Source organism: Solea senegalensis, linkage group LG5, assembly GCF_019176455.1.
Source record: "Solea senegalensis isolate Sse05_10M linkage group LG5, IFAPA_SoseM_1, whole genome shotgun sequence".
Lineage (NCBI taxonomy): Eukaryota > Metazoa > Chordata > Actinopteri > Pleuronectiformes > Soleidae > Solea > Solea senegalensis.
The window spans coordinates 8,450,179-8,477,039 of record NC_058025.1 but is presented as its reverse complement, the minus strand read 5'-3'; the positions used below and the strand labels follow the sequence as shown (position 1 = coordinate 8,477,039).

The 26,861-nt window shown below is 40.3% G+C and overlaps 1 protein-coding gene across 1 annotated transcript in view; it reads right to left on the bottom strand.

Moving 5' to 3' along the window:
* The window catches only part of osbp2b (oxysterol binding protein 2b), a 45,406-nt gene extending 19,407 nt beyond the window's left edge, over positions 1–25,999 (bottom strand). Inside the window, exons 1-2 of the mRNA XM_044025764.1 lie at positions 25,612–25,999; positions 17,823–18,031 (exon numbers count right to left, since the gene is read on the bottom strand). Coding sequence (XP_043881699.1) covers positions 17,823–18,031; positions 25,612–25,775 — 373 coding nt within the window. The 5' untranslated portion in view covers positions 25,776–25,999. The remainder of the gene's footprint in view (positions 1–17,822; positions 18,032–25,611) is intronic.
* Positions 26,000–26,861: the final 862 nt, after the last annotated feature.

The window sequence follows — 26,861 nt, the reverse complement described above, 5'->3', positions numbered from 1 at the left end:
CATCCTTCGGCTCAAATGTGTAGCTTCAGTCATTCACGTTTCTAAAAATCATCTGTGCATGTGATGGAGGGATGCACAGTTCATGTAGTGGGTGTGGCTTCAATAGCCAGTAAAGTAGTGTGCTATGTCCCGGTGATTGAGGAATAGCATTGATATAAAGTAAGTTCTCAATCTTCAAATTTGAAAAAAAAAAATCAGTTTATTCACAGTCATTTCCATGAAAAATATCCAATTTCGAAAATTCCCAGAATTTTGCAACTACAGTCTGGAATAATGTCAACTCCAGCTCATCAAACCTGGAAATGATGATGTTCTCAAATGTCTTGTTTTGTTCACAAACCAAAATTATTTATTTGCTATCTGGAGCAAAGAAACCAGAAAATATTTACATTTAAGAAGCTTTAACAATAAGAAATCTTTTTTTAATAATGAAAAAAGCTTCAAAACGATTAATCGATTATCAAAATAGTTAATGATTAATTTAGTAATCGAGTAATAATCGATGAATCGCGTAATTGTTTCCACATTACTGGTACTTTCCATTTTTGCATGGTGACTTTTCCTGCCACCATGTATGGACAACTGGAACCATCCTTGAAATGTTCAATAAAAGGTTGACTCAATGACAGGTCTCACACTGCTGCAGAAGGAGGAAGGTGGAAACAAGAGTGAGAGACTGTGGAACTGGTGTTGTTCCTTTGGGTGTAGTGAAGTGTCGCAGTTACCACTGGCTAAATGCCACTTTGTTGCCAATTTGTTGGCCGATTCCAAACATAATTGTATGCACTGTTCATTTACACAACACATTTATAAACTCAGAGCAAAGGTTGGAAAATACCAGACTTCACACCAAAGTGAAGAAAGTCCGTAACAAATGTCCCTCCTGCATTGCCCTTTGGTTTTCTGAGCCAAATCTGTGCATGCTTCAACAAAATGTCAAGCACTACCTGACAAGTTTGACTACCAAAAGGAAAAAACCCTTCACAATATCTGACACACTCCAGCAACAGTATATCAGTCAGATGTGGAACAGAAAGTATGAAAAAAGCTGCGTATATCACACCAAACCTGTATCATTAAATAACCTTTTTCTGCTTTGCTCTCCGCCTCGCATCTCCCACCCTTTCTCTCAGAGGCGCAGATGTGGATGAATGGCCCTTCGTAGCAAAGTCGACACCACGAGGCAAGGCCAGAAGCCCATTACCACCCCAGTCATGCCTCAAGGACGGATTACCTCCCCCCTCCTTCCTTTACAGTCTACCACTACGAAGAGAAATCTGCATGGACGTCGCAAATGCAAGTGTGTTTTCAGCGCCCACCACGTCTCTCCTGAACTCTCCTCCAGGGATGATATGATTTCAGCAAATAATAATAAGTGTCTGAGTCAACATTTAAACTCAGCATGTGCATAGTGCCATTGCTTCTGAGCTCCTTCCTTTTGTGTGTGTGTGTGTGTGTGTGTGGGTCCAAAAGAAAGATGCAAGGAGGCAGCAGGAAAGAAAATTGGAGAGGAGTGTGCTGCTATCCCACTGTCAGGGCTCGTCTCTGCTCGTCCCTGGGGACACGCCGTCAGATCAGTGGAGCCGGGCTCCTGGCTGACAAGACGTCACCCTGTGGTAGAGAGACTTGCATGCCCAGCAGCCACACACAAGGGACAAATGTACTGTACAGTCCCTCTGGATCAAAGAACGTTTTTAAACATACAGGAGGTTTGAACTCATTTTTAAACATGGTGATGTTGGAGCTGACCATACAACCATAAACTGTACATAAAAATGGATGAAGTCTTCAGGTTTGAAAGTTTAACCCAGGAAATAGGACAGAAGTAACTCTAGGAAAGTGAGCCTATATCTGATATTTGTTAATCTACTGGCATTCATATATATTATTCAAATTCTATTAAAAATATTGAAAAAATGCACACACTTTATCGTATACCGTCAACCACAATGTGCATATACTGTTTTGCAGGAAAAGCTAAGACACGCGTGCATGCTGCATGTCCTCATGAATTAATCATCATGATTATACAATATTGATTAAAATGATCCAGCCTTAATGCACATATAATTTGAAGATCATTACAGAGGCTTAAAGAAAGATGACTGTTTCGCAGCGGAGTGTTACAATGGTGTGTAAGAGGAAAAAAGAGAATATGTTAATGTGAAAAGAGAAGAGGGAACATGTTAGATATGTCCCCCCAGGGGATGGGAGTGTAATCCTGGCCTGATGCTAACTGGCTCTTTCCCTCCTTGGAGATTCATCACAAGGAGACAATCACAGGAGACAGCAGGTTAAACCCTGTAACACGGCTCTACACAACTAAATGAGGAACTGTGCAGTGCAACTCATCACTGTCCCCAAAGCTCTGCAGTACAGCTCTGGCAGCGGCATCCGATCGAACACTCTCAGTGAGCAGGCAAACGACGAAAGCAAAGATGAATACAAAACTGTAACGACCAAACATTTGAGATTTTAATTCAGCAACATTTTATAATGAGCTGGCACAGACGGGACAGAAAATCAGTCGGCTGAACGCTCCTCCATAGATTTATATTCTGGTCCAAGCTGGATACTTGTTTTTATAAATTCACAGCTGATGCATCAAATGTGCGTGAGAGGAAAAAGGCAAACTGCATAATTCCTTCAGTCTGAAGGCCGAGGTCATCAAATCATCTGACAACCTCAGAATACAAACTAAGCTCACAAAAAAAACAAGCCCGCACGAGTTCATGACATTTTTTTAGAGATAAAACGTGTGTTGCTTTAAAGACGCAATGGATCACGACAAAGTGTGAAGCCAGTGTTTACCAGACTGCCGTGACCTTTCCACTCCACTCACTGATGTGTGTGCAGCTCTGTCCATTCTTTTATGAAATGAAATACAGTACGTTTAATTAAAAGCCACACATAAATAGGAGACTGGTAACATTAACTGGTACATTAACTAACTTCATGCTCACATGCATTAATTTTTCATTTACATGCAATGGAACATCTGCTCAGGCTGTGAAGGGAAGAGGGTCTGTCGACATCATTCCTGCCGGTTCATGTAAGACGGCACTACTGTGTACAGTACATCAATATGGATATAGTAATATCTTTTTATATCCTATCTTCAATAATTCGCTTTGAGTATTTCAGTGACATACACATGCAAAATATGATACACCATGTGTGAGTTTGAAACTTCTAAATTACTGTTAGCTTTTCACTGAAAGCTGAAGCAAGATCAAAATCCACAAATCAGTAACCTCTGTATAGACTATATAAGACTGACACCTATTCAACTAATTGTCCAGGTGCCAGATTTGAAAGATAATGAGCCGTGAAAGGCAACTATAAAACCAGAGCTGAGGTGGCTGATGTCTCTGAGCAGTAAAGGTGTCTATAAAGTGCTCTGAAATTATGTGCATAAATATTTGAATATTTAAACACAACGCTCACAGGAGCAGCTTCGGGGGCTTGCCCTACACTCTGACCCATCTTTAAAATTGTTTACAATACGTTTGTGCACAGAAAGGGAGACTTTATCACTGAGGAAAGATTAAATGTATCTGTGTGACAGGTTTCAGTCTATGTATCCACAGACTCAGAACAGAGAATTCACAAAGAACTGATCAAAGTGGTGTAGAATCTCACATGGCTGTGCAGCTACAGGCTTTACATTCCAACAACACCAAAAATACTCATGTTGATCAGGGGAGCCTGAGTACACCCAGAGCTTTCCACTGGGACCTGACAAGAAGTCTTTGTCCCACTGCAAATCAGTGGGCGGGTTTAGACTTTTTTTATGCACATTTTTGATTTACAAACCTAAAACGTAAACAGACAATTGAAGTTGCATTGCATTTAAGTTTTACTGCTTAAGGGAGTTGGAGAAGTTGGCATATTGATAAAAAGTACATGTGAGTGAGTGCAATGAGACAGTTATAGCGAGTAAAATCATTTTAGAAACCACACGACTCAAATGTGCCTCCTGTCTCTGCACTGAAAAAATAGCTGTAATCGCGGGTGATAGAAGGTTCAGTATGTGTGGGCTGATGTGGAAATTATACTACTGCTGCGCTTGGTGCAAAAAGCAAATACAACAACAATAATTGGTTGTAGCAACAACAAATCATGACCAGATATGTCGTCCCTCTTTATTTATGTCATTGAGTTGAGCTATATTATCATTCTTTTGTGTCACCTACTGTACTGCTTATCTCAGAATATTCTCTTTACCGCAGTTAAATGTGCCTTTTCTTTAACCAAATCTTTGAAAATCCTGTCCAAAACTGTGATACAACCTAGCTAATGACTTCTTGGTTCTACTAAAAATTGGACTTTCACAACTGGATCATCATTAAAAATAAAGATCCACTGTTTCACATTTCGGATTTTTTCCTTAATCTCCCCCACACAGATTCCACCACCAGCCTAAAACTGGACTGTCTTCATGACAATGACAATGACATGGCAAACCAGATATGACTGTTCCGCATGTGCGTGCCTTCCAGAGTTCTAAATCACAGGGAGCTTCATATTATTCAGGCTGTTCTTGCTACTTTACTTGCTTTTTTAAGCACAGCTGAAGTGATTTCACATGGCCCTAAGCAACTGCTTTACTATTGTTACTAAAATCTGCAAGTAGTTAACATTGAACTGTGTCCTACAGGAATTGGTCTTTAATTTGATTCATAATAACATCCATTAATAATAACAAAGGTTAATTTGGTGCCTGGTAATACCTTTCATCATCTGTTTAGCCTATGAATTTTTATCCACGAGTCCATGAACACAAATATAGGATGGATCTAGAATGATGTTTTAGTTTATACTAATAATAATTAGGGATGCACCGATATGACCATTTCCGCCGATACCGATATCCGATATTAATATTGCTGCTATGGCCGATAACCGATATCTACCGATATCGATATATGTTTTTTAAAAAAAGTTTCTGAGATGATAAAAGTTTGTACAGAATGAAAATCATGTCACACACAAAATCACACACACATACACCGCTGACATTCTCTCTCCTCAACACACACAGACACAGACACACAGACACAGACACAGACACACACACTTTAATATCAACATTTTCCTCAAAGCAGCATCTCTGTCACTCATTGCAGAAGCTCAGTTCATATCTGTTTTTATTTCCAGCAGCTTGTTTTTTGAGATCAAAACTATCAGAAAAATATCTTCAATGCCTTTGAAGTTCCACACCGGAGCTTTTAAAACATGCCAACACTCATAATGAGGAGCCTTTGCAGGAGCCTGCTGTGAAAATGTTTTAAACAACGCAGCCCATTCTACCTGTCTTTGCCAAACCTGGACACACAGGCAAAGTGAGGAGGACAGCACAGGGAGCCCAGAGCTTAAGAGCACAGCTGTTCAACTCAGTGCTGTCCAACTCTGCCACAGGCAATAAAATGATAGATGAAGTGTGAGAGGTGGGAGAAACAGAACAGATAAAAGGGGCTAAAACTAAAGGACAAATTTCATTGTTCCTCCAATGGTGGCATAATAATATACAGACAACATAGAATGCACTCTATAGGATGCTATTAACCTGCCACAAGCAGTAATGGAATATAGATTTTTTTTTCCTTTCATCATCTGGACATGTTGTGTAGCCTAGTATTCTTTGTGAGTGAAGGAGATGGTCTTAAAAAAATACCATTAATCTGAAGTCCTTTCTTTTGTTCTGTCCACTCCATTGTTTGTATAAATTTAACTTATCCTCCCTAAGAATACTTTAACGATTTAGGGTTCAGCAGGTCCCATTTCAACAGCTGAACACTGAAATACCGCCCCCAACACATAATAAGCGTACACAGAGATGCATGTTGTTAAAATAATACGTAGGCCTGACAAGCTCCAACTCATCCATATGCAAATTTGAGGTAAGAGCAGGCGCACAGGAGAGAGGGGAAATCAGAGTGAGAGCGGCATGGGAGAAAGAAGGGAAAAAAGAGAAGGAGCCTGCCTGCAGTGAGGACGACAGGAGAGAGAGAGGACAGACACTGGCACTGCATTGTTAAAGAAGGCTGCTGCAGAAATGTGAGCATCCATGGTGACAGATGACAGATGCCACAGGGAGAAAGATGGATGAAGGAATGACAGCTACTTCTCAGGCACATGATAAGGAGGTGGATGGCGCGATGAGGAGGGTATTGTCGTTGGACAGATGGACAGGAGTGTGACAGCTCCGTGCTATAGCTTCCACCATAGCTGTACTGACCATGGCTGAGTTTACTCAGGCAGCCCGAGTTGCAGAGGGAGCGTTTCGTCCTTGATTCCCAGCAGCTCCGGCCCTTCATCCCACTCTCTGCGGGCCTGATCCCACTCCACACTCCCTGAGACACCGCTCCTGCCCTGCATGGGCCGCTACATAATCCCAGCAATGGGTTGGCTGAGGCAGCGACTTTCTTTACTCAGCATTGCAGCGTCCAAACACAGACATACATACTCGCACACAAAACTTAAAGGACATGCATAGAAAGACGTGGGGAGCAATGCAGCTGCTCCTTCTTATAATTCCTCTCCTCTCCTGCATTGCTTCCCTTTCTTCCAGTTAAACACACACACACACACATTGACAAAGCTCGGCACGTTTACAATTCTCCTCCACATGGTTCTCTCAGTGCAGTGCAGATTGGAGAGGGAGGAAATCAGTGGGTGAGTGAGTGCAGCAGAAAGGAGAAAGGGCTCAGCAACCAGCGGTCATCCACATAACTGAGCCCATACTGCATTGCTCTGTCGCTGTTACGTACCATCCGATGCTTTCATCATACAAATATTGAGGTAAAACTGTGTTTCCTCAAAATGTGACACTGAGAGGTGATGAAAATATTTCAGATTTAGTTTAGACATATTAACACAGAGTGGTTCCACTAGAGGTGGCACAACAAAAGGTCAATTTTTTTATTATTTCCTACTGATTTATGTATCCCCCCCGCTCCTCTGTTGTGGTGATCCCCACCCGCTGACACATCACCTCAAATCTGACCTCCCATAAAAACAATTCAGGGTCACTGTACCACACCGTTTATTAGTTTGCCCCGGGCTACTGTTATCACTTCAACATTAGTGCCACAGTACGTATCACACTGTTCTATAACTCAAGGTCACCTTGGCAACCTGGAGCCATGCTCCGCCTGCTCCATAGAGGAGGATGATGACGATGCAGCATTAAGGTAGAAGTGGAACAGTCCTATTTGTGTAGTACGACTGCGTCCTGTCATTATTTCATACTGATGCATTATTCAATACATGATTCCGAGCAAGCAGTGAAGAAAATGACAACATAAGGAGCTCTTTTTGATGAAAATGAATGAAAGAGTTGGTAAATAGATAAGAGCTGCAGCTCTGCTGAGAGATTGACGACAGATAATTCTGCTTGTTCTCTGTGTCAAACAATCATTCCGTCTGTATCATGCATTATGTTAATGCTGCAGCCTGGACCATTTATCTGCCCAACATTAATACATGGACATATGAAACTCATACCACTTAAATAAATGTCAAAATCAAGTTCATAAACTAACTTCATTTGCATTCATTTAATTGCCAATTAGGATACACTGAAATATCAGCTGTGAGTTGTGATAAAATATTAATGAGTGAGGTTTCTAACCATTATCACAGGGTGATACTGTGTGTTTTAATCACCTCCGGTTATTTTAAGTTTGACAAGGGCCTCATTTGTTTAATGCTTAGGTTTTAATATGAGGGTCACTGCCATGAGTACATATTAAAGTATAATTATTAATAATGAGTGCATTTTAGTTGTGCATTTATCTGAATTATGGCTTCAATAAAAGCACAGCCTGTGACCTTTTTTTTTTATTAATGCAGCAATAATTTCTTGGGTGCATTTCTTGGACAAAATTCACAAACTCAGCTGTGCAAAGTAGAACAACAATATACTGAGCTCCCTAATGAGTGTAACATCACTTTAATATCATATGAAGTAAGTCTACTGTGTTGAAGAGAATCTGGGAAAATGAACAGGGAAGGGGCTGCAGAGGACTGTAAGTGATGCGACGGAATGCTGACAGCGACAGATTATCAGACATTTAATAAATAACACTGCCTCAAATGCCCCGGGACATGTTCGAGGGGGCAATGAAGCATTAAACTTCAATTAATTTCATAATTGACCTTCATTCTTTTCTTAAGCCACACAAAGAGAGCAAATCTGACGTGTGAAAAACAGCAGGCTGTGTGTTATATTATATGGTGTTGATCTGTACAATTTAGTGCTGTCTTAGGCCACTATTAGACATGTTAGCTACAATGACTGTACAGTCTTTATTATTAATTATTTCTCAGTCACTTTATTGGAAACCTTTATGCAGTTCTAAATTCACACATTTTTCAGTGTCAATTTATTATGATCTACTCTTACACTTGAACAACAGCACGACACAGACTCTCTTAAACCTGGAGTGGAACCCTAATTCATCACTATTTCATGTCCACAAATATCTGCTGTGAAAGGTCTATTACACCAAGTTTATCTGAGATATGCTCAGGCATTACACACACGTTCTGTATGAGTTAAACTCATTGACAGCTTGATAGTACTTAAAACTGATGATGCCTTAAGAACAACATCAACTTTTGGATGCATTTGTAAGTTGTTTAGACCTGGGTTTCTCAATCCTGGTCCTGGGGACCCACTGCCCAGCATGTTTTAGATGTTTCCATGCTTCAATACACCTGATTCAAATATATGGGTCATTATCAGGCTTCTGTTGTGCTTGGTGATGAGCTGATTGATTTGAATCAGGTCTTTCGAAGCAGGGAAACACCTAAAACATGCAGGGCAGTGGGTAACAAACACACATTCTTTCTTTGTGAGATTCATGTTCATTCATGTTTATTAATTCATTTTAAACAACAGAGAGACAGTGGAACCATCTAAAAAGACTAAATAAAGAGAAAGGAAATGTACACTGACTCAGATTGCAAATTACTGCATTAAGAACTGGAAGAAAACCAACTGCCTGGATGTCCAATTGCCTGAGCTCATTAAAATCGGTCAAAAGTTTAAGGGAAAAAGTTTTTTTAAAGTATGTTTTTGTTTTTTTCCTCAGAGATTGCAAAAGAGAGAGATCCAGAGGGAGGATATGGACGTGTGGTGTCTGTGTGTGTCACACGCTGGCTACCCTTTGTTGCTAATTAATTAATTGGCAACATCTTGTTATTGTGTCATGTGGTTGGTGCTCTCACGTTGTAAATAACAGGCAACATCAAACATTAGCCTGTGTCATTTCCTGCAGCAGAAACCACATAAATGTTATCGATCCATGCAAAAACCACATTATGAGAGACACAGAAGATCACTCATATATATAAAAAAAGGGGGGGGGGACAAAAATCGAATGCTCTGACATACAAACTAAAAACGAGGTCACCTAATGGACTCTGCCTGTGGAGATAATAACGTACTTATCCAAAGCACATGAAAGAGCTTTGACTAACCACAAATGTAAGTGACAGAACGTACTGTTTCCCGCTTACTATCAGCCTGTGCTGGCTTATAGTGACGTACAACAACTTCATATGCTGCAAATCCAAACAAATATGAACGAGTTGTGAAGAAAGTAGGACAAAAAAAATGCAATAAAACATAATGTCAACATCAGCAGATAGTTTCAGAGATGGAGAGATGGAGAGATTGCTTTGGGTCATCTGTTGTGACTCAGGAATGAAATGAGTGTGTGTCGGTGCTGATGAGAGGAGCTCAGGGCAGCAAACAGCAATCACAAAATGTGGTGGGGGGTTTTTATTACATGGAGATGAAATTCAACAATCAACTGTTTTTCTTGCAATCCTGCCTACTGATGACTTTGAAAGAGACAAAAGACTGCTTTGAATATGGAGTTCTTCTCCATTCATTTTCTTTTTGGATTGTTCACCCAAACCAGTGGGTAGATATTTAAGATACACCAGCATACAAATAACTGGCTACCAGCTATTTCACTGTCTGATGAAGGCAAAGAAAACATTTTTTATAACCACAAAGGCAGTTCTATTTCCTGATCAAAACTCTTCCACTTCAATCAACATTTCAACCCATTTCCAAAGACTAAATCTGCTGTAATGCCACACAATAAACAGGTACTAGGTACATTAACATTTTTCATCTTATTTACAATTTAAGTCATTAGTTTCTCATCGTTTCACAGTTTACTTTTAGAACCTGCACATTGTTAAGAGGATTAAGAGGTGGAGAATAAGAAATGTTGTGTCCTCCGCCCCTCGACAAGCTTCCAGATCTAGTAAAGTCTTAGTAATAACATGTAGAGCTGAAATGTGAGTTTAATTTTGATGGATCTTAGAAAATATTGCTGTACTTGTTTTATATAAAAGTAATTAAATAAGTAAAAAAATTATATCAAAGCTCCTATGAAAATGTTGATAATGTGCTCGAACTGACAATTTACTTCACAGAAAAACCTGTAAAACCGGAAGTTCACAAAATGTCACTTATCAAAGAATAACAACTGTCCTTATGTGACATGCTTTATTCATTTTTTTTCCTTTAAATGGGAACATATTTTACAAAATGTGACATTGCGTTCTACCAGACAAGTGATTGAGACTATTAACTCTTCAGGAAAATGTTAAGTGACGTTATAAACCATGTGAGTGCTCAGTACTCAGCTCAGACTTTATTTGTCCCAAAGGGCAATTAATTTATCACAGCCACCAAGACCATACAGTACATACTGTACATGCAAGTTACAAATAAACTCAAATACACCCATAGGCTTCCATCCAAACAGTTCTTATTTCGACCATGACAAAATAATATTTGATGTGCTTCTCAGATGAAACCCATAAAATGCCAGACAACACCCATAGATACCAGAAACATAAGGGTCTTTTCCATCTGTATCACCAATAACAATTAATACAGACTGCAATTATCGCTGATCCAAAGTAAAGCAAATGATGACAATTATCTTCTCTGATACTAAAAATTCCAGTTTAAAAAAAACAGCCTATAAACCACAGAGCAGACAAATGAAGCAGTTCAGTCTCACAGCAGCACGATTGTTAAGCCGAACAGTTGTGTAATCATGTTCACTGCACTAAACTAAAAAGCTAAAGGAAACAGCTCATTAAAAATATATGACGTTTGGTTTGTTCTCCTTTCTCACAGCCCCCGTGGCAAGTTCAACAACAATGAGGTTCCCAACAGTGGCTGGCCTTCAAAGAACATCAAAACAATATCAAAGCTGCTGTGTGAGATTGTATTTCTGAAAGAAAAACACTTCTATGTAACTGAGGAGGGAAAAAAGTTGGCATGAACCACTTTACCTGACGAGAAGAAAAGAGGTGTCATAATACAGAAATCCACTAAGCGGATGAAAAATGAGAGAAATGGAAAACACTGAACCTGGGCACAGAACCACTATTATCCTCGATAGCCACTTTGCACAATGTTCAATTAATTTATATTTTAATGAGCTGCCTGTATCAGCATTTGCAATTTCTCAACTTCTCCGTGCTGAGAAAAGCAGAAAAGTAGGGAGTGTGTGTGTGTATGTGTGTGTGTAGCTGGGACACAAAGTGAGCTGGTTATTATACACACATAGAGCCAATGAATCCTGGTAAACCACGGACAGCACAATAGTAACATAATGTGCTGTAACACTACAGTTATTCCACAATATAGAGTCATGATTCACATCATTTAGAGACTCATGAGACTTATATCAACAGACTAATACAAAACACCCAAAAGAGATGAATACAAACATAATATACAAACCTCATTATCTATCGACCTCACACTCCCACACACAAAGTCATATTGACACACCCACAACTGGCAAAAAAGACGATGGCGGTAGTAACGAGACAGCTGCCGCCACCATCTAACACTGTAAATTGCACTGTTCAGCCATTCTCAACAACCACAGTGGAACCATAATGACCGGAATCAACATGCACAATATGCTTATCACAAAAGATAGAAAATGACTACTAAAACCATGATAAATGAAGATCATTCCTTGTGCTGTGGCACTAACTTTACCCCAGTACCACAAAAGGTCTTTGTTTTCTCTCAATATGGCAACACAACACACACTTATCTAATTAAAGCCACCATCATACTGAAGCACCCTGATACTACAAAGAACTGGTGGTCAGAGAAAGGAGAAGAAAATGGTTAAACAAGAGTCATTTATATCAGATATTCATGAAGTAAAGGATGTGAAGAGCATAAAACCTTTTCATTTCATTTTTTTTATTTTGAAGATTTTAATGTGAAACAAAGCTGGAATGGAAATTATCCATTCCTTTTTTTATTATTCATGTATACTATAGCATGTTTTCCTAATTAGTTCCTCAGGTACAGCATTGTTAGTACACATGCGATATGGCTTATAATGATATTGCAATATATTTTGAGCTATAACCTGATATACGAGATATATGTTGAAATGAAGCTGCATGCAGGTTGTTTCTCTAAACTCAATACAGTGACATCAATACACTAAAAAAAATATACTCTAATATAATATAATGTAATAATAGCTACTGTTTATGATCTGTGCTACATGCATCCCTGGCTACCTGCTTTATTTCTTTGGCTTTTGTGTTAGAAACAATGAAATTGACTATAAATGTAAAGGACAAATCAATATATATACATATAACATTTAATATTTGGTGTGTTTCACAAAATAATGTATTCAATATAATACAATAAATATGATGATTATCAATACAACAGCCTTTAAAACCAGGAAAACAGATCACAGATACCTTATTACTATATGACACGATATGACAATACCCAAAATCTAAGATGATATCTTGTTTTATGTCACAATATATGTAAGATATACAGTAATATTGATACGTCTAGCGCTATTCAAAGGTGCATTCAGTAGCCCCTTACCCTAACCTTATTCATCACAACTAAATGTAATACATAACTGACCATACTGACCCTTACCCTAACCCTGAGCTAAAACCAATTCTTATCTTAATCCTAAAAACTAAGTCTTACCATCAAAAGGCCGTATAGGTTATGAGGACCAGCCAAAATGTCCTTTGGTCCTGCATACAAAGTATACACTTTGAAATCACAGCTAACATTAACATTATATCTGATTTCTGAATAGTCTTGTATAAACAGGTAACACTATATGTGTCAAAAAACTCACACATAGATGACAAAATTCACATTGATGATCAAAATCTCTATTGTCATCACTTCTACAGCAGCATAAACAGCAGCACCGGGCTGCTCTGACATGAGAACACAGCGTCTCTTTACTGTGTCAGCATGAGAGCGAGAGGAAGAACCATCATGAGAATGTCCAGTCAGCAGACAACCTACTGGTGGGATGTTTTAAAGACCATTCAGTGTGTGCGCCTCAGCTAAACTGACACTGTGGTTTTAAAATATGTCAATATGTCAATGACAAGAAGAGGGGGAAGGGGGAGGAGGGGGGGTTGACTGTAGGTGGGAAAATACCAGGCAGCTTTGCTGTAAGTGAGAAAACAAACCAGCCCAGTGGAAATAGCTTCACCAGTTAATAACAAAAACTAACAACACAGACACAAAGGAGATCCAAAGTGTAAGACAGAGCAGTAAAAGAGGAAGGGGGGCTGTGGCATGTAACAATGACATCTATGTGTAAGTAACATGATCCACAGGGACGTACAGTGTTTATCATCTCTGTGAGAGGAGCTGAGCTTTAAGGCAGAATCCAAACTGTGACCTCTCCAGTCACTTCTCAGTGGGGACTGAGCTGATCACGCAAATTGACCTCTGCCTGCAACCTCTTCTACATCTATAGACAAAACAAGGACTAGTGATTGTCGATTCCCAGCCAGTGCAGATCTACTAATGGATGAGTGTGATAAACAATCCATCTGTCCTTTCAAACCATCATGATTTCAGACCACTCTGAGTGAGGCCTTTTGAAAATGCAGCAGCTGCAAATGGAGTCAAACTACATTCAAATGGATTGTATTTCATATCTGCATTTGTTTAAATCATTTAAAACGCAGTGAATGATATCTATACTGTTGAGAGTGTGTCATGGACTTTATAGAACCTACAAACATAATTTTGGAAGCGTGCCCTGGCCGAACAGTTTGTGAGTTAAGAATTAATTGATACAGTTAATGTATAGCAAACTGTACCCACATTCATTGCCTTAGCAAAACATACAGGATATGGAACACACACGTCATCACTTTGTCCTGTAATGCCAGTTTCCAGTCCTGCCCACAAAGATACAATTGTGCACTCGCACACTATAGAGCATAAACACACACATTTTGCACATTTTCTCCTCACTCACTCGCTCCAACAGTTTCTGTGGCTGTACTGTATTCAGTTCACTGTGTACACAACATTTATTCAGTCACTGAAAACCTACCAAAATACACTTACATGATGCACAATAGAAACGACTGATTATACAGCACTGATGTTACGCAGATACACATGTATACATTCAAGCAGACACACTCACATTCCTGAGCACAATACAACTAGAACAAAGGCCATGTACTTACCAGGAGACTCTGCCTAATCCCACTTCAATTCTTTTCTTCTTTTTTTTCCACAGACTTTGCAGGACAATGACAATATTTAAGCAAAAAAGAAACGAGGAAAGCGGGACAAAGCAGGGTGCCGTTACGTTCAGAACTAAAGCCCTGCTGGAAGAAAGAGAAGAGAAACACGATTTACAGAGGGAGGGAGGGAGGGAGGGAGGGTGCAAAAAGACCAGACAGAGCGATGCAAGGAAGCTCGGAAGAGAGCGATAGAGAGAGGAAGAGAGAGAGAACATCGGGAGGGGACAGGGAGAGAGCCAGGACCAAGAGATAGTGAGAGAGAGAGGGAGGGGTGGAAAGAAGAGGCAATCCTAATCTGTCTTCACGTCATCCTCCGTTTCAGGACCATGGACAGTGTGCTACCTTTTACTGCAATGGGAGATTAAGCTACAGAGAAATTTAACTATGAAAGACACAGAAAAAATCAATAGTCCACTAAAGCAAATGAATGAAAAAAAACACCAAAGTAATGATTTGACTATTAGTTAGCAAACACAAATGACCAGAGGCAGTTTAAGTAAAAGATCACCCATTGCATTGTCATATTTACTTGAAAAGGTAATGTAAATCATACTGTTAATCTAATCTGTCTGAACTCAGCTACACCCAGACCAACTTCTTACTGGACAGATGGTTCCACAGCACCTATGACTTTCTCATGTTTTCCACTAAAATACACCGCCCAAGTAAAATTTCACTCATGTAAATTCAAACACAGGTACATGTCCAGCTTGCAAATTAAAGCCACTGATAGAAAAAGCAATGCAATAGGCTCTGACGATCCCACCCCACTTTCACAAGCACTGACAAAAACAAGGAGACAAACCCTTACCGGAGAGGTCATATTGAAGTGAGGGGAAACACTGCCCCCTACTGAATGTTTGAGCCAATACAGCAAATCGCTTCAGTCAGCTGTAAGAAACCCAAACTAAATCTAAATTATAGTGTGCACATATACATCCCCAGATAATTGTTTGAATTAAAATCTATCCTTAACAAACAAACACATCAGAAAAAACATGGTTATAGGTAGGTTTGTGTGTAGATCGCTATACAATAACAATAAAAATTTACATAACATAATTCTACAATAATCACAGAGCCAGTGCTTGACTTTCACAACATCAGCTTGAAAATCCAATTACACAGTAACCTCTCTTAATTTGATCGAGGAGTCACAAACTGTTATTTCTCAAACAGACTGTCCACTTAAGCTTTCATCGTTAAACTGAAGCCACAGATCCTGTCATGGACCAAAAAGGGAACCAAAATAGAAATTCACAAATTTACTGCAGTTGTCAGTATATTCCTCCTACTCCAGCTGGTGAAGTCCTTCTTTTGTATTGTATGAGGCAAAAACATGGCGTTACGTTTCAAAACACAAATTACATACACAAGGAAAGCCATAGATATTATGTGAGTGACGTTATATAACACAAAACTAATCTAATTGTGGTGACACGATAGCTGGAGCTGAAAAACGAGTATAGCTGAACCTGACAACAGACCATGCTGCAGAAAGTATGCACAAAATATGCAGACGTGCTCTCTCTCTCTCTCACACACAGACACACGGACAATAACACTTCATTTAGCACCCTATCCTTTTACAGAAATAAAAATATACAGGTATACAGGAAATGGCAAGCAACAAAGCACTCACATTCTCTCATGGTCTAAATTTAGTGATCTGACTTTCAAATGGAGGCCAGAGAGATATATAGTCTGTCTCGGTCTCTGTAGACTCTGTCTGTAAAAGACTGGGGCAGAAAAGCTTCTGGGAGGAAGCCAGATTCAAAACGTGAACAGTCCTCCCAGGCTTTTCCCACAGCCTTTGACCAGCATCACCTAGTACAACCACACAAGACTAAGTCCTCTTGGAAAGGAAAGCGTTCTGTTGTCAAGAGGAGGAAGAATGGAAGCTCAGTTCTCACGGTACCATTTACATACTCTTTTCCGACCGGACTGGGCACACAGCGCTGCCCTCTCCTGGCTCACACAGGAATCTGAATAACATTAAAGGAGGAGGACGTGAGCAGAAGTGAGCAGCTGAGCTGAATATCAAATGCCGACGGACACTGGAGAGCAGCGGCTGGAGGAAAATCAAATATATACAAATACGAGGCGGGTCTGAGAACACTGCTGTGCATGGATCACCTTTCACCAACAAAACTCAAAACTGTTGAGTCCAGAGGATAAATACATACATCACTTGTATGTTTGCCCAGACTCTATCAACCAGGCCTTTATTTGAACTTAATTCTGATTATTAATATCTTGCAGTGAGTGCCTCATGAGTGCTTAGATTTTTGAAGCTTGAACTTCCACAATAAAAGGGATGTCATTTCTCTTTGGTCATATTTTAATCATATGGCAGCCCATGGCTAAGTGGAAAGGGAACTTGGCTTGTGACCAGAGGGTTCCTGGTTTGAGTCCCACCAGGTCAAAGGGCTGGGGTAACCCTGAGCAAAGTACCCAACCTCCATTGCTCCCAGGGCACTGCTCAGTGGCTTCCAACTGCTTCTAATTCTAGGTGTATAGGATGGGTTAAATGCAGAGAAGGAATTTCCCTATGGGGATTAATAAAGTACAAAAAAAAATAATAATAATCCACTTCACCTATATGTTCTACACAGTAAGTTCTGGGGCAAATCCCTATGGGGATTAATAAAGTACAAAAAAAATAATAATAATAATCCACTTCACCTATATGTTCTACACAGTAAGTTCTGGGGCAAACCCCTATGGGGATTAATAAAGTACAAAAAAAATAAAAAATAATCCACTTCACCTATATGTTCTACACAGTAAATTCTGGGGCAAATCCCTATGGGGATTAATAAAGTACAAAAAAATAATAATAATAATAATCCACTTCACCAATATGTTCTACAACATAGTAAGTTCTGGGGCAAGCCCCTTGAGGAAATATTCAGTATTATTTTTTATTTTATCATCTGTATTTTTCTACTAATGGATCATGACTACTGACTTCTATTTGCTGCACATTCTGCAGTCAAACCTCTCACTGTAAAGCACAAACACAACCAGGGAAACCACATGAGACAATAAGACAACAATTCCCATGATCCCTTGCTGCTTCCCGACATCTCCAAACCAAGTATTTTGTCATTCTTTGACTGAGAGACCCTGAGTGGCAGAAACTACATACTGTACTGTGCGTTAAATCTTCCATCTTAATCCGGAGCGTCATCTGCTCTTACCTGACTGATCGTTCATCATGCGAATGGCTTTGGCTTTGGCTAACTCCAGTGCCGTGACCCATCTCTGCCGCTCCACTTCGGTGCTCGCCTTCAGGTGGTATGTGCGGCCGCCACTGCTCAGGACAATGTTGCAGGCGTCCTCTGTGTCGATGTGAGCCGTGGCCAGGTTTATCGTTCCACGACATGTGTGCGCCATCTCCGCCTGCGTCCTGCACAAAAAATACCAGAGAGACAAATGCAGAACGTGACTATTTGTTAGGAGTGGCTCGATGGCAATATCAGAGTCTTCAGAATGCAGATACTGATATCAGATCAATACAGTTGTTACCTTTTAACCCTTTAACACCGAAGACTTAAAATGCCAATTTCTCTAGAATAATTAGAACTTTGAATATCTCACAGTTATTTACATTTACTGCATGTTAAAAGAGTGTATTAACAGTTTTTAAACAGTTTAAAAATAGTTTTATTTAGAAAACAACACTGCAGTTGTACATGAACAAGAGATTTTGCCTTTGAAATTTACAAACAAAACTTTGTCTCCCAATGTGCAAAAACAGGCCAAGAAAATGGAAACCATGCACAGGCATTTTTTGTTATTTTTTCTAATTTTCGCCTCTCATATTCTGTGTGTGTGTGGAGACAGAGGGGGAGAAAGACCCAGATTCACTGGCTTCCTATAATAGTGTCAGTAAAATTACCGTAATATCCAACAAGTGAAACTTCTGAGCTTTCAGAAATCATTGGAATTTTTCTGATAGCACAAACCGTTGCATACTTAAAGTAATGCAATTGTTTTGACTTTGTGCTTAAATACACGTTATATATATATATAGTAATATTGTGACATTTTACGTGTAGTTATCCAGTGTACAGGCCTAATATTTCAGTATTTGCACTCAATGTTAATGTATTTGTTAATTTGTTGACGGATAATAATTACATACTTTGAGAGTGAGAACTTTTTCAAATATATGACCCGGAGCCCAGCTGTAATACATGCATGTGTTGAAAGATATTGAAGTTCAGAAATGAAGTGGACTGATTATTAATCCGCACTGAATTTCTGTTTCCCCACGTTCACATGAAAACAATAATACATACAGGAATTATTGATCCCAGTCTCGTGCTTTGATCAGAGTTGTGATTTAAGGTTTGGCTTTGAACCTCAGAGGATTTTCAGATTTCAATGTGGGCTCTCGGCAGTCTTAAGTTTGGAAATGGCTGCTATAGTAGATAAGCACAAGCAGCAGGGGATATGAGGAGGTTTTTACGGTAAGTCACCTCGAGAGTCATGCACTCACAGAAGTACTGTAACTGTTTATTGTAGTCTGAATACACGCATTCATTCATCTATCCCAGTTAGCTAAAGCAAAACAAATGGGAAAAAGACTGAACTTGTAATTCATTCAGGATGGATGACCTGCCTGCCCGGATGTGGGTGAGCAGAATCGTGGGTATTCTGTTTAGCCTCCACTAAGACCAACTGTAGCACATTCAGTGGGTCACAGAGGCCTAGATAACAAGGCCATTGTCTCGTTCTAGGCCTGTGTAGTGGACAAAACCAAACAATGAATAACAGCTCTAACAAAGAGAGAACAGAGTGCAGGAGGTGGTAGAAAAAAATGAAAGAGAGAGAGATAGCAGCAGCATAAGAGATGACAACAAAGAGGAATGGAACTCAGTGCTGGATGTGTCCGTGCACATATGCACCACGTACATCCCAGTCAGTTTTATTCACTGCATATATGAAAATGTGTGTATATATATATATATGCAAAATAGTGGAATATTCACTCACTACCCACTTTATTAGGTACACCTGTTGTTGCTCAACCAATCAAACGGCAGCAACTCAGTGCATTTAAGATGACCCACTGAAGCTGAAACTGAGCATAAGGATGGGAAAGATAAAGTGGCTTTGAACACAGCATGGTTGTCAGTGTATTTCAGAAGCATCTCTAGGACTTACAGAGAAGAAAATGCCATATTGATGCCTCAGTTCAGAGAATAAACTGGTTCAAAATGATACATAACACAAAACACCACTCTGCCAATGACCATCTCTGAATGACTCATTTAGCATCTTGAAGCACAGTAAATAGTTAATAATAGAGTGACACTCGTGACAATTTATTAGGTGTTTTGAGTACCTAATAAAGTGGCCAGTAAGTGTATGAAGTAACAATAACGAGATGAGACATCCTCGCATGTGTATTAATAAGATTCTTATTAGAAACAGAACTCATGTGACTGACTGGAAAGGGTCAAATTCGTCAGAAATGTTGTATTTACAGTTCTGTGGTGGAAAACCTGCTGCGCGACATTTCTGTCACAGTTAGAAAAGCTAGGCTGCCGGGCAGGGATGAACCCTGATGCCCATACGAGAGCTCAGCCACACACAGACAGCTGATTTTGCTGATTTAAATCTTCAAACCACAGGGAAGCAACTTGTCAGCAAAAAACACCTGCTTTATTTTGGTGGTTGCTTCAGACAGGACAAACATGTCCTCAGTCCTCCATGTCACAATTTCCTGTCCAGACCCTTAGAATCGACCACTTTGAAGCATGCAGCCATGCAATCGTGTGGGTGCAAACATTCATTCATCCATCCTCAGTGAGCCCTCACTGTCACATGCAGCTGTCTCTTAGCAGCACTTCACCAGTTCCAGGCTCATTTGACACTGACAGGGAGGGTGATGTCCTTTTTAGTAGTGGACATTCACTGTTTTGCCAAACAGTGACCTCCCTCACACTGCCTGTGTGGGCTGAAGAGAAGTCTTGTTATGATGCCAATCCAGTTCAGGCAGTGCACCGTCTGCTGCTGCTCGGAACACATCAGTTGTGCAGACGAGTGCAGACATGCAAAGCTGTGAAGAAGGGGGTCAGAATCCTGAACCCCCGCTTTACAGCCTCACCAAGCAGAGTTTTTCTGTTATAAGAGGGTCAACTAACTGAATGCACTGCTGATGGGTAAGATGAGATCCATGCAGATCGCGTCTGCTCTGTAGGAAGATGAGGCCATGCAAAGGCCATGAAATTACACAGTCAAGAAAAATCAACAAAAGCTGGAAAAGAGAGATAAGGACTAAACGAGCCTTCAGGCTCTATAGTTGGGGGACAAGGGAGAGTGGGTGCAGCTGAGGGCATGAGAGAATTTTCTGCATGTTGCGCTGAACCTGGAAAGAAGTGCAGTGCTTTACCTTTCAGTTCCCTGTGAACACATCCTAAAAAAACACAAATCCACCGATCTGGAGCATGTAATGACAGAACAACAAACCAGTGAATAACAAAACAGACAGCCATAAGCATGACGAGATATACACTGACAGACAGAGGTAATACTGAATACTCTAGGTACACAGCTGAGAGTGTTGACAGGATTTGCTATGACAAGGAGCTACAGTATCACAACACACGGCCAGAGTGAGCCAGAGAGAAAAAAAACATAGCTTAAGACAGAAAGAAAACATAAGAGAAGTAAACCAGTGCAATAAGGCAATATTGGACAGCATGAAATGACCTGCTGAAGGATTGTGGCAACGTGGTAAAGAGTCTGCATTTATATCGCGCTTTTCTACTCTGGACCACTAAAAAGCTGCTTTACACGGCAGTGTAAATCAGCACACATGCATGCATATAAACACATTTTTTTCTCTCTGTAGAGCAACTGCTGAACACACTGATTACATGTATGAAAAGAAGTAGGAAGAAGTATAATGATGAAAATTGTCCAAAATAACTGCTCTCTAAAACATGATGCAGCTGCTTTTCACCTTCCTACGAAAACACGGGATGGGGATGAATTCAACTGAATTCTCCGTATTGCATCTCGCAGACAGACCCTTCAATACAGTGGTTCCTCTATGAAAAGAAGGGAAATTGCCTTTTACGACCACATAATAGTCACTTTTAAAAATAAAACGACTAAGCGGTTATTCGATAATCATGACCCATCCCTATTATGAACCCATTCAATTATTGGTTGGGCCACACACACATCAGCAAATACACACTCAGGCCAACTAAGTGCCCATTAACAAAATTAGATCACAGCATTCACATCTATTGCCCCAGTCACTCTACTGATGTGCCAGGCACAGTAAGCAGGGTTCAGGTACAGCTTTAACATGCAACTGGGCCCAAGTTTGGCTCCTCACCACCCTACACTCTGCCTCCCTCCCATCACTCAGGAGCCTAGACTGCCAGCACTAACACCATGACCTGACTCTCTTAAGCGACACAAACTGTGCCAAACTCCCACTGAACGGCTACATCGATTGTATCTGGTTGCTCTCCTGCAGCTGGCCGATCTAATCGACTATGAAAGGTCGCATTCACTGATATGGCAGCTCCACTCAAAGCTTTAATGCGCTGTAATCGTCCTGGCAGCAATAAGCTGGATATACTCTAAGAGGTGAGCAAGTAGTGCTAAGAGTATTAAAACTGGGAGGAAAGTAATTTAGGAAATTAAACGTGAGAGAAGTTTACTGACAGAGGGCGGAAAAGATGTTATCACAACCTGGTGAGAAAAGTCAATAAAGCTCTTTGGATGATTCAAACTGAAAAAAAAATAAAAAGCACAGGGCGGAGAAGATAGTCAGCCTTGCATTGTCAGAGCAAAAAGTAATCAATAACAAGCGCAATGTTGACTCTCTATAAAACTCATTACAATTTAACAAGCAATGGTGCTGACGGTGTGAGTCAGACCGAGGAGTCAGAACATTGATCGCAGTCCTCCACTACCCTTTGGCTTCTCAGCTACAAGTTAGATCTGGGCCTTTGCTTTGACAGCAGTGGGCCGTGGGAGTCAAAGTAATCCATTGGGTTATTGGCTAGACTTGTAATTAACACACAGTCACAAATAGTTTATCAGAAATATAAACTGGCCTATTGAAAAAGGGCCGATAAATATTGAACACTGCTAAACAAACTGAGTGATGCAGACTAAGCCACTCCTCCATTGTGACATGCATCATCTTCAAAATATCATATTTTATAGGCTTTTCAAAGCTAGCCACTATGCTATGCATCGGCAACACATTTATCATACAATGAAGATACATTAATTACCATGTTGTCATATTTGTCAGTTTCCCTTTGACTTTACTCAACAATGGGAGTGCATACGGTGAGCCAGAGAAGGCTCACAATCATAAAGGCATGAAGTTACACACATTACAACAGACGTCAGTGGAAGACAGAACTTCACTGTACACTTCACTGTCCGTGCGCTCAGATGTCGACAGGTTACATTCACCTCAGGGACAGCAGTCACATCACAACATCATGGACTATTAATAGAAGGTAGGGGCAACAAGCATCTTTCCTTTCACCATTAGTCCAGGCAGGATTAGAGGCCTTGGCTACCATATCTCTGTGTCAAATAATGTATTGTTGACAACAAAAGACAAGTCAAGCTGCTTGAGAAAGTGTGGCACAGCAAGGGTGTCAGCCAGGACTGTACACCTCGGGATGAGCTGGGTGGTTTTGAGCCCCTTTTTCTGTAAAGAATTCTCTTTATCTCCTATGAGTTTGTTTAGTTTAATTTGGAATTTGACTGAGGAGAAATGCTTAAAGCACGTCATCCCATCCAGCGACAAAGCAAATTCTGCTCTCTAACCTAGCAATTGAGGACAACATTTAAAAAGGCAATTATCTCGGAAGGATAAGCTCAGTTTCACATTGATTACGTTCATTACTGGAAGCTTTTCTAGATTCAAAATCATGCTGTAGGGCATTTCATTTTTTTCCCCCACAGCTTTGACTACTCGTACTGTTAAAAAAGGAAAAGCGAGGATAACTTACTTCTGCTGTGAACCATTTTAAAAAGTGGGTCAGTCAGGGTGAACAAGTGTTCATGTGGTCAGGCGTGCATGCACACACACACACACGCACGCACACGGTTCAGGGCTTCCTGGTGATTGCATCATTAATTGTCTAATGCCCGTTCCAAAGGTCAAAATGTTGAGTGCACTCATTAATAGGTTTTCGCAGAGACGCACTGTAAGTTAACATTACAGGAATCAATCAATATAACCGTGCACCAAGGACAGTGTGACCTAGAAGGTAGCACAGAAGGGTATTTCACTGTTGACAAACGCACTCGAGCAGGAGCAGAGCAAGCTTTAAAGCCAGGTTAAACATGCAAGATCAACACAACACAACCTTCTGTGCAACAAAATAAATCACAATGCAGAAGATCACTTCTGACTCAACATCTTCATTAGTGAATAAATCAAAGTGAAAGTCAGTAAACTGGAAAAGTTTCACCACAATTTGAGGTTATTTTGCCACATATACTGTTCCCAAGGTCACTTCTCGACCTCCTCAGACTCATCCATGTGATGGTTAAATTAACGTGCTATGATCATATGATCATAAATTCTTAATTCTTTCTGATTAAATCAATGTTGAACTCAGGTTATGATACAACCTTATGGCCTTAGTACAACTTAAAAAGACTTGCACAAACTTTCAACATTGTTGATGCCAACTTCCATAAAACACAAAGAACAAACACACCTTCTCACCATGTGGGACACTTCTATGTCGATTGTGTTCAGGACTAATTATCTTTTGTCCAACACATAAGACACTGTCTTGTAGTTTTTTTGTTGTGCCTTTATACCTGTGCTCCCCACACCTGTGGAAACATGACACCCTCACAAAGAGGCACCTGAGCCACAGGTGTCATTCTGTCACACAGCTCACAGCTGAACTGTGTGTGTAGACTAAAGACAGACTGATAATGACAGTGACCTTATCTGGAAACATTATGTTGTGACAGTGATCCCTCTGAGCTACAGAAACATTTCACACATTTTAAATAGTAGTCATGTCTCATAGGTATGCAGTACATCAATATACAGCAAATTAAACCTTTATACTATTGCCCAGCCCTAATTGTAATAGATTTTTAACCTTTGTGAGGCGTTCTGTAGGATTTTAAATGTTTGCAAAAAGAAGAACATGCACATGTTACACTGCCCTACACAAAGGAGTTTGAGCAAATAAAATCCCTGAAATATTTATATCAATCTTAACAAACGCTGCAACATGTGTGGACATAAGATGGACAGGAAGACACAGTTTACCGGCATCAAGTGCAATAAATGCATTTGCAACACAAAAGAACTGATACTCATAAAAGTGGTCCAAAGGGCAAATATCAAAAAACAAATGTTTATACTTCATGTAACTGGGCTAAAGTACACACATTATTGAGTAGTTTTACAAACCTAATAATACACTGGGTCCAAGAGAACCATGAACATTAGCTGTGTTACAGAGATATGAACACATATTGGTTGAATTTAAATTGAAGACTATAATGTGCTGAAGATGAGATTTTTGGGTAAATGTGATGGGAGAGAATTTTCCTAAAATTCAAGTCTTGGTAATAAACTGGGATTAGGGAATAGGGGATCGAGACATGTCAAGCTGTCTCTGGTTGTCACAGCTGGAGCTTCACTTGTCACCAGCTAGCCTGCTAGCTTAGTTTGCTAGCAATTTAAATTTAAACGTCGGGCACTTGCTGACACTTGCGGCTGAAACCTCGCTGCTGTGGCCACTTCACAGACGTCTCTGTGCTGGTGCCGTTTTCTCCTACCCACACCCAGTTCAAACTAACACGTCCTCCTGTCTCAGTGAGACATGGACGTGGACAGACAGGCTTTAGCCCGCTGCTAACCAGCTGAGCTGAAGCAGCTGTGATGGTGCGCGTGACTCGGATGATTTTTTGTTTTAGAGAAAACGTCGCACTTTTGTGTCTGTTGAGTTAATTTACCTGTAATAGGAGAGCAGGCCATTGCTGAGGACAAACCACCGCCGCTGGTAGCCTTTCAAGTAGTTGGTCCATTTGAAGAGCCAGCCTTTGTAAGTGTCAGACCCTGGCGCCGCCGGGGCCGAGGCGGCAGAGGCGGATGCCGAGCCCTTGCCTTGCTCGCTCATCCTCCGCCGGTGCTGGATCGACGGCGGGCAGCGCACAACGGGGGACAGAGACACTACCCCACCGCGGGGCAGAACCGCTGCGAGGACGTCAGCTCTGACGAATGAACGCGGTGGAGGAGGGTCCGGTCTACGGCGAGAGAAACCACCGCGGTCCCTTCTCACATGACGCCGGGACGAATGGACAGATGAGTGGAAGTGATGCCATGACTGTGAACAGATGCAGACTGCAGATGATTCTCAGCACAGAGCTGCACTGGATAGACAGGAAAGCCCTCACATGGCTTCCATAATACACTCTGATAAGACTGTCAGCGAACCAGCAGTGGTTTCCATGACGACAGAGCCAAAACAGTGTTGGACTGTAACTTTTAGAGTTAGCATCTGCAAGTTGTGGTTTATACATATATATGACTGTAAATGACGGCTCTAGCAGCCCGTGTCTATGATTCAGACCTGAACCACGTGATGTTGTTATTACAACATTCCTAAACATCTGACATGCTGTTTGGTTTGGTTTTACTCCTGATACTGTGAGGACATTTGTGACACACAAACTGTATCCATTACCTTAACTTTAAGCACCACTTAATGCCTAATTCTAATCTTAATCTAATCAAATTCTGCTGCTAACTTCAACCAGAATTTATTGCAAATTCAAATTGTCACTCTGTGTCTCCACAGACACAAAAACAAAACACACCTATACGGAGAAACCCCAGAGAGAGTCATGTGGACCTGATTGTGTGAACTCATTTGACAAAAGTTTGAATGTAACATTTGTTTGTATTCAAAGGTTACATATAACAGTTACAGCATTTGTCATTTTTGATTTTTCTGTGTTCTCTGCCAATTCAAAAAGTAATTCTCTCATATTGGAAGCACTTCATATATTTAATATAAAGACTATTTTTTTCTCTTTATGTTGTGTCATGTGCTAATCCTTTAATGGGCTTTAAATTTATTAACGCAGTGAATTTTGAACAAAAACATTACACACATTTATCACAGGCCATGATCCCGATTAGGTTCTGGCTACATTTTAATTGTGAAAATAACATTTTTATATTTTATAATTAAATGTAAGAA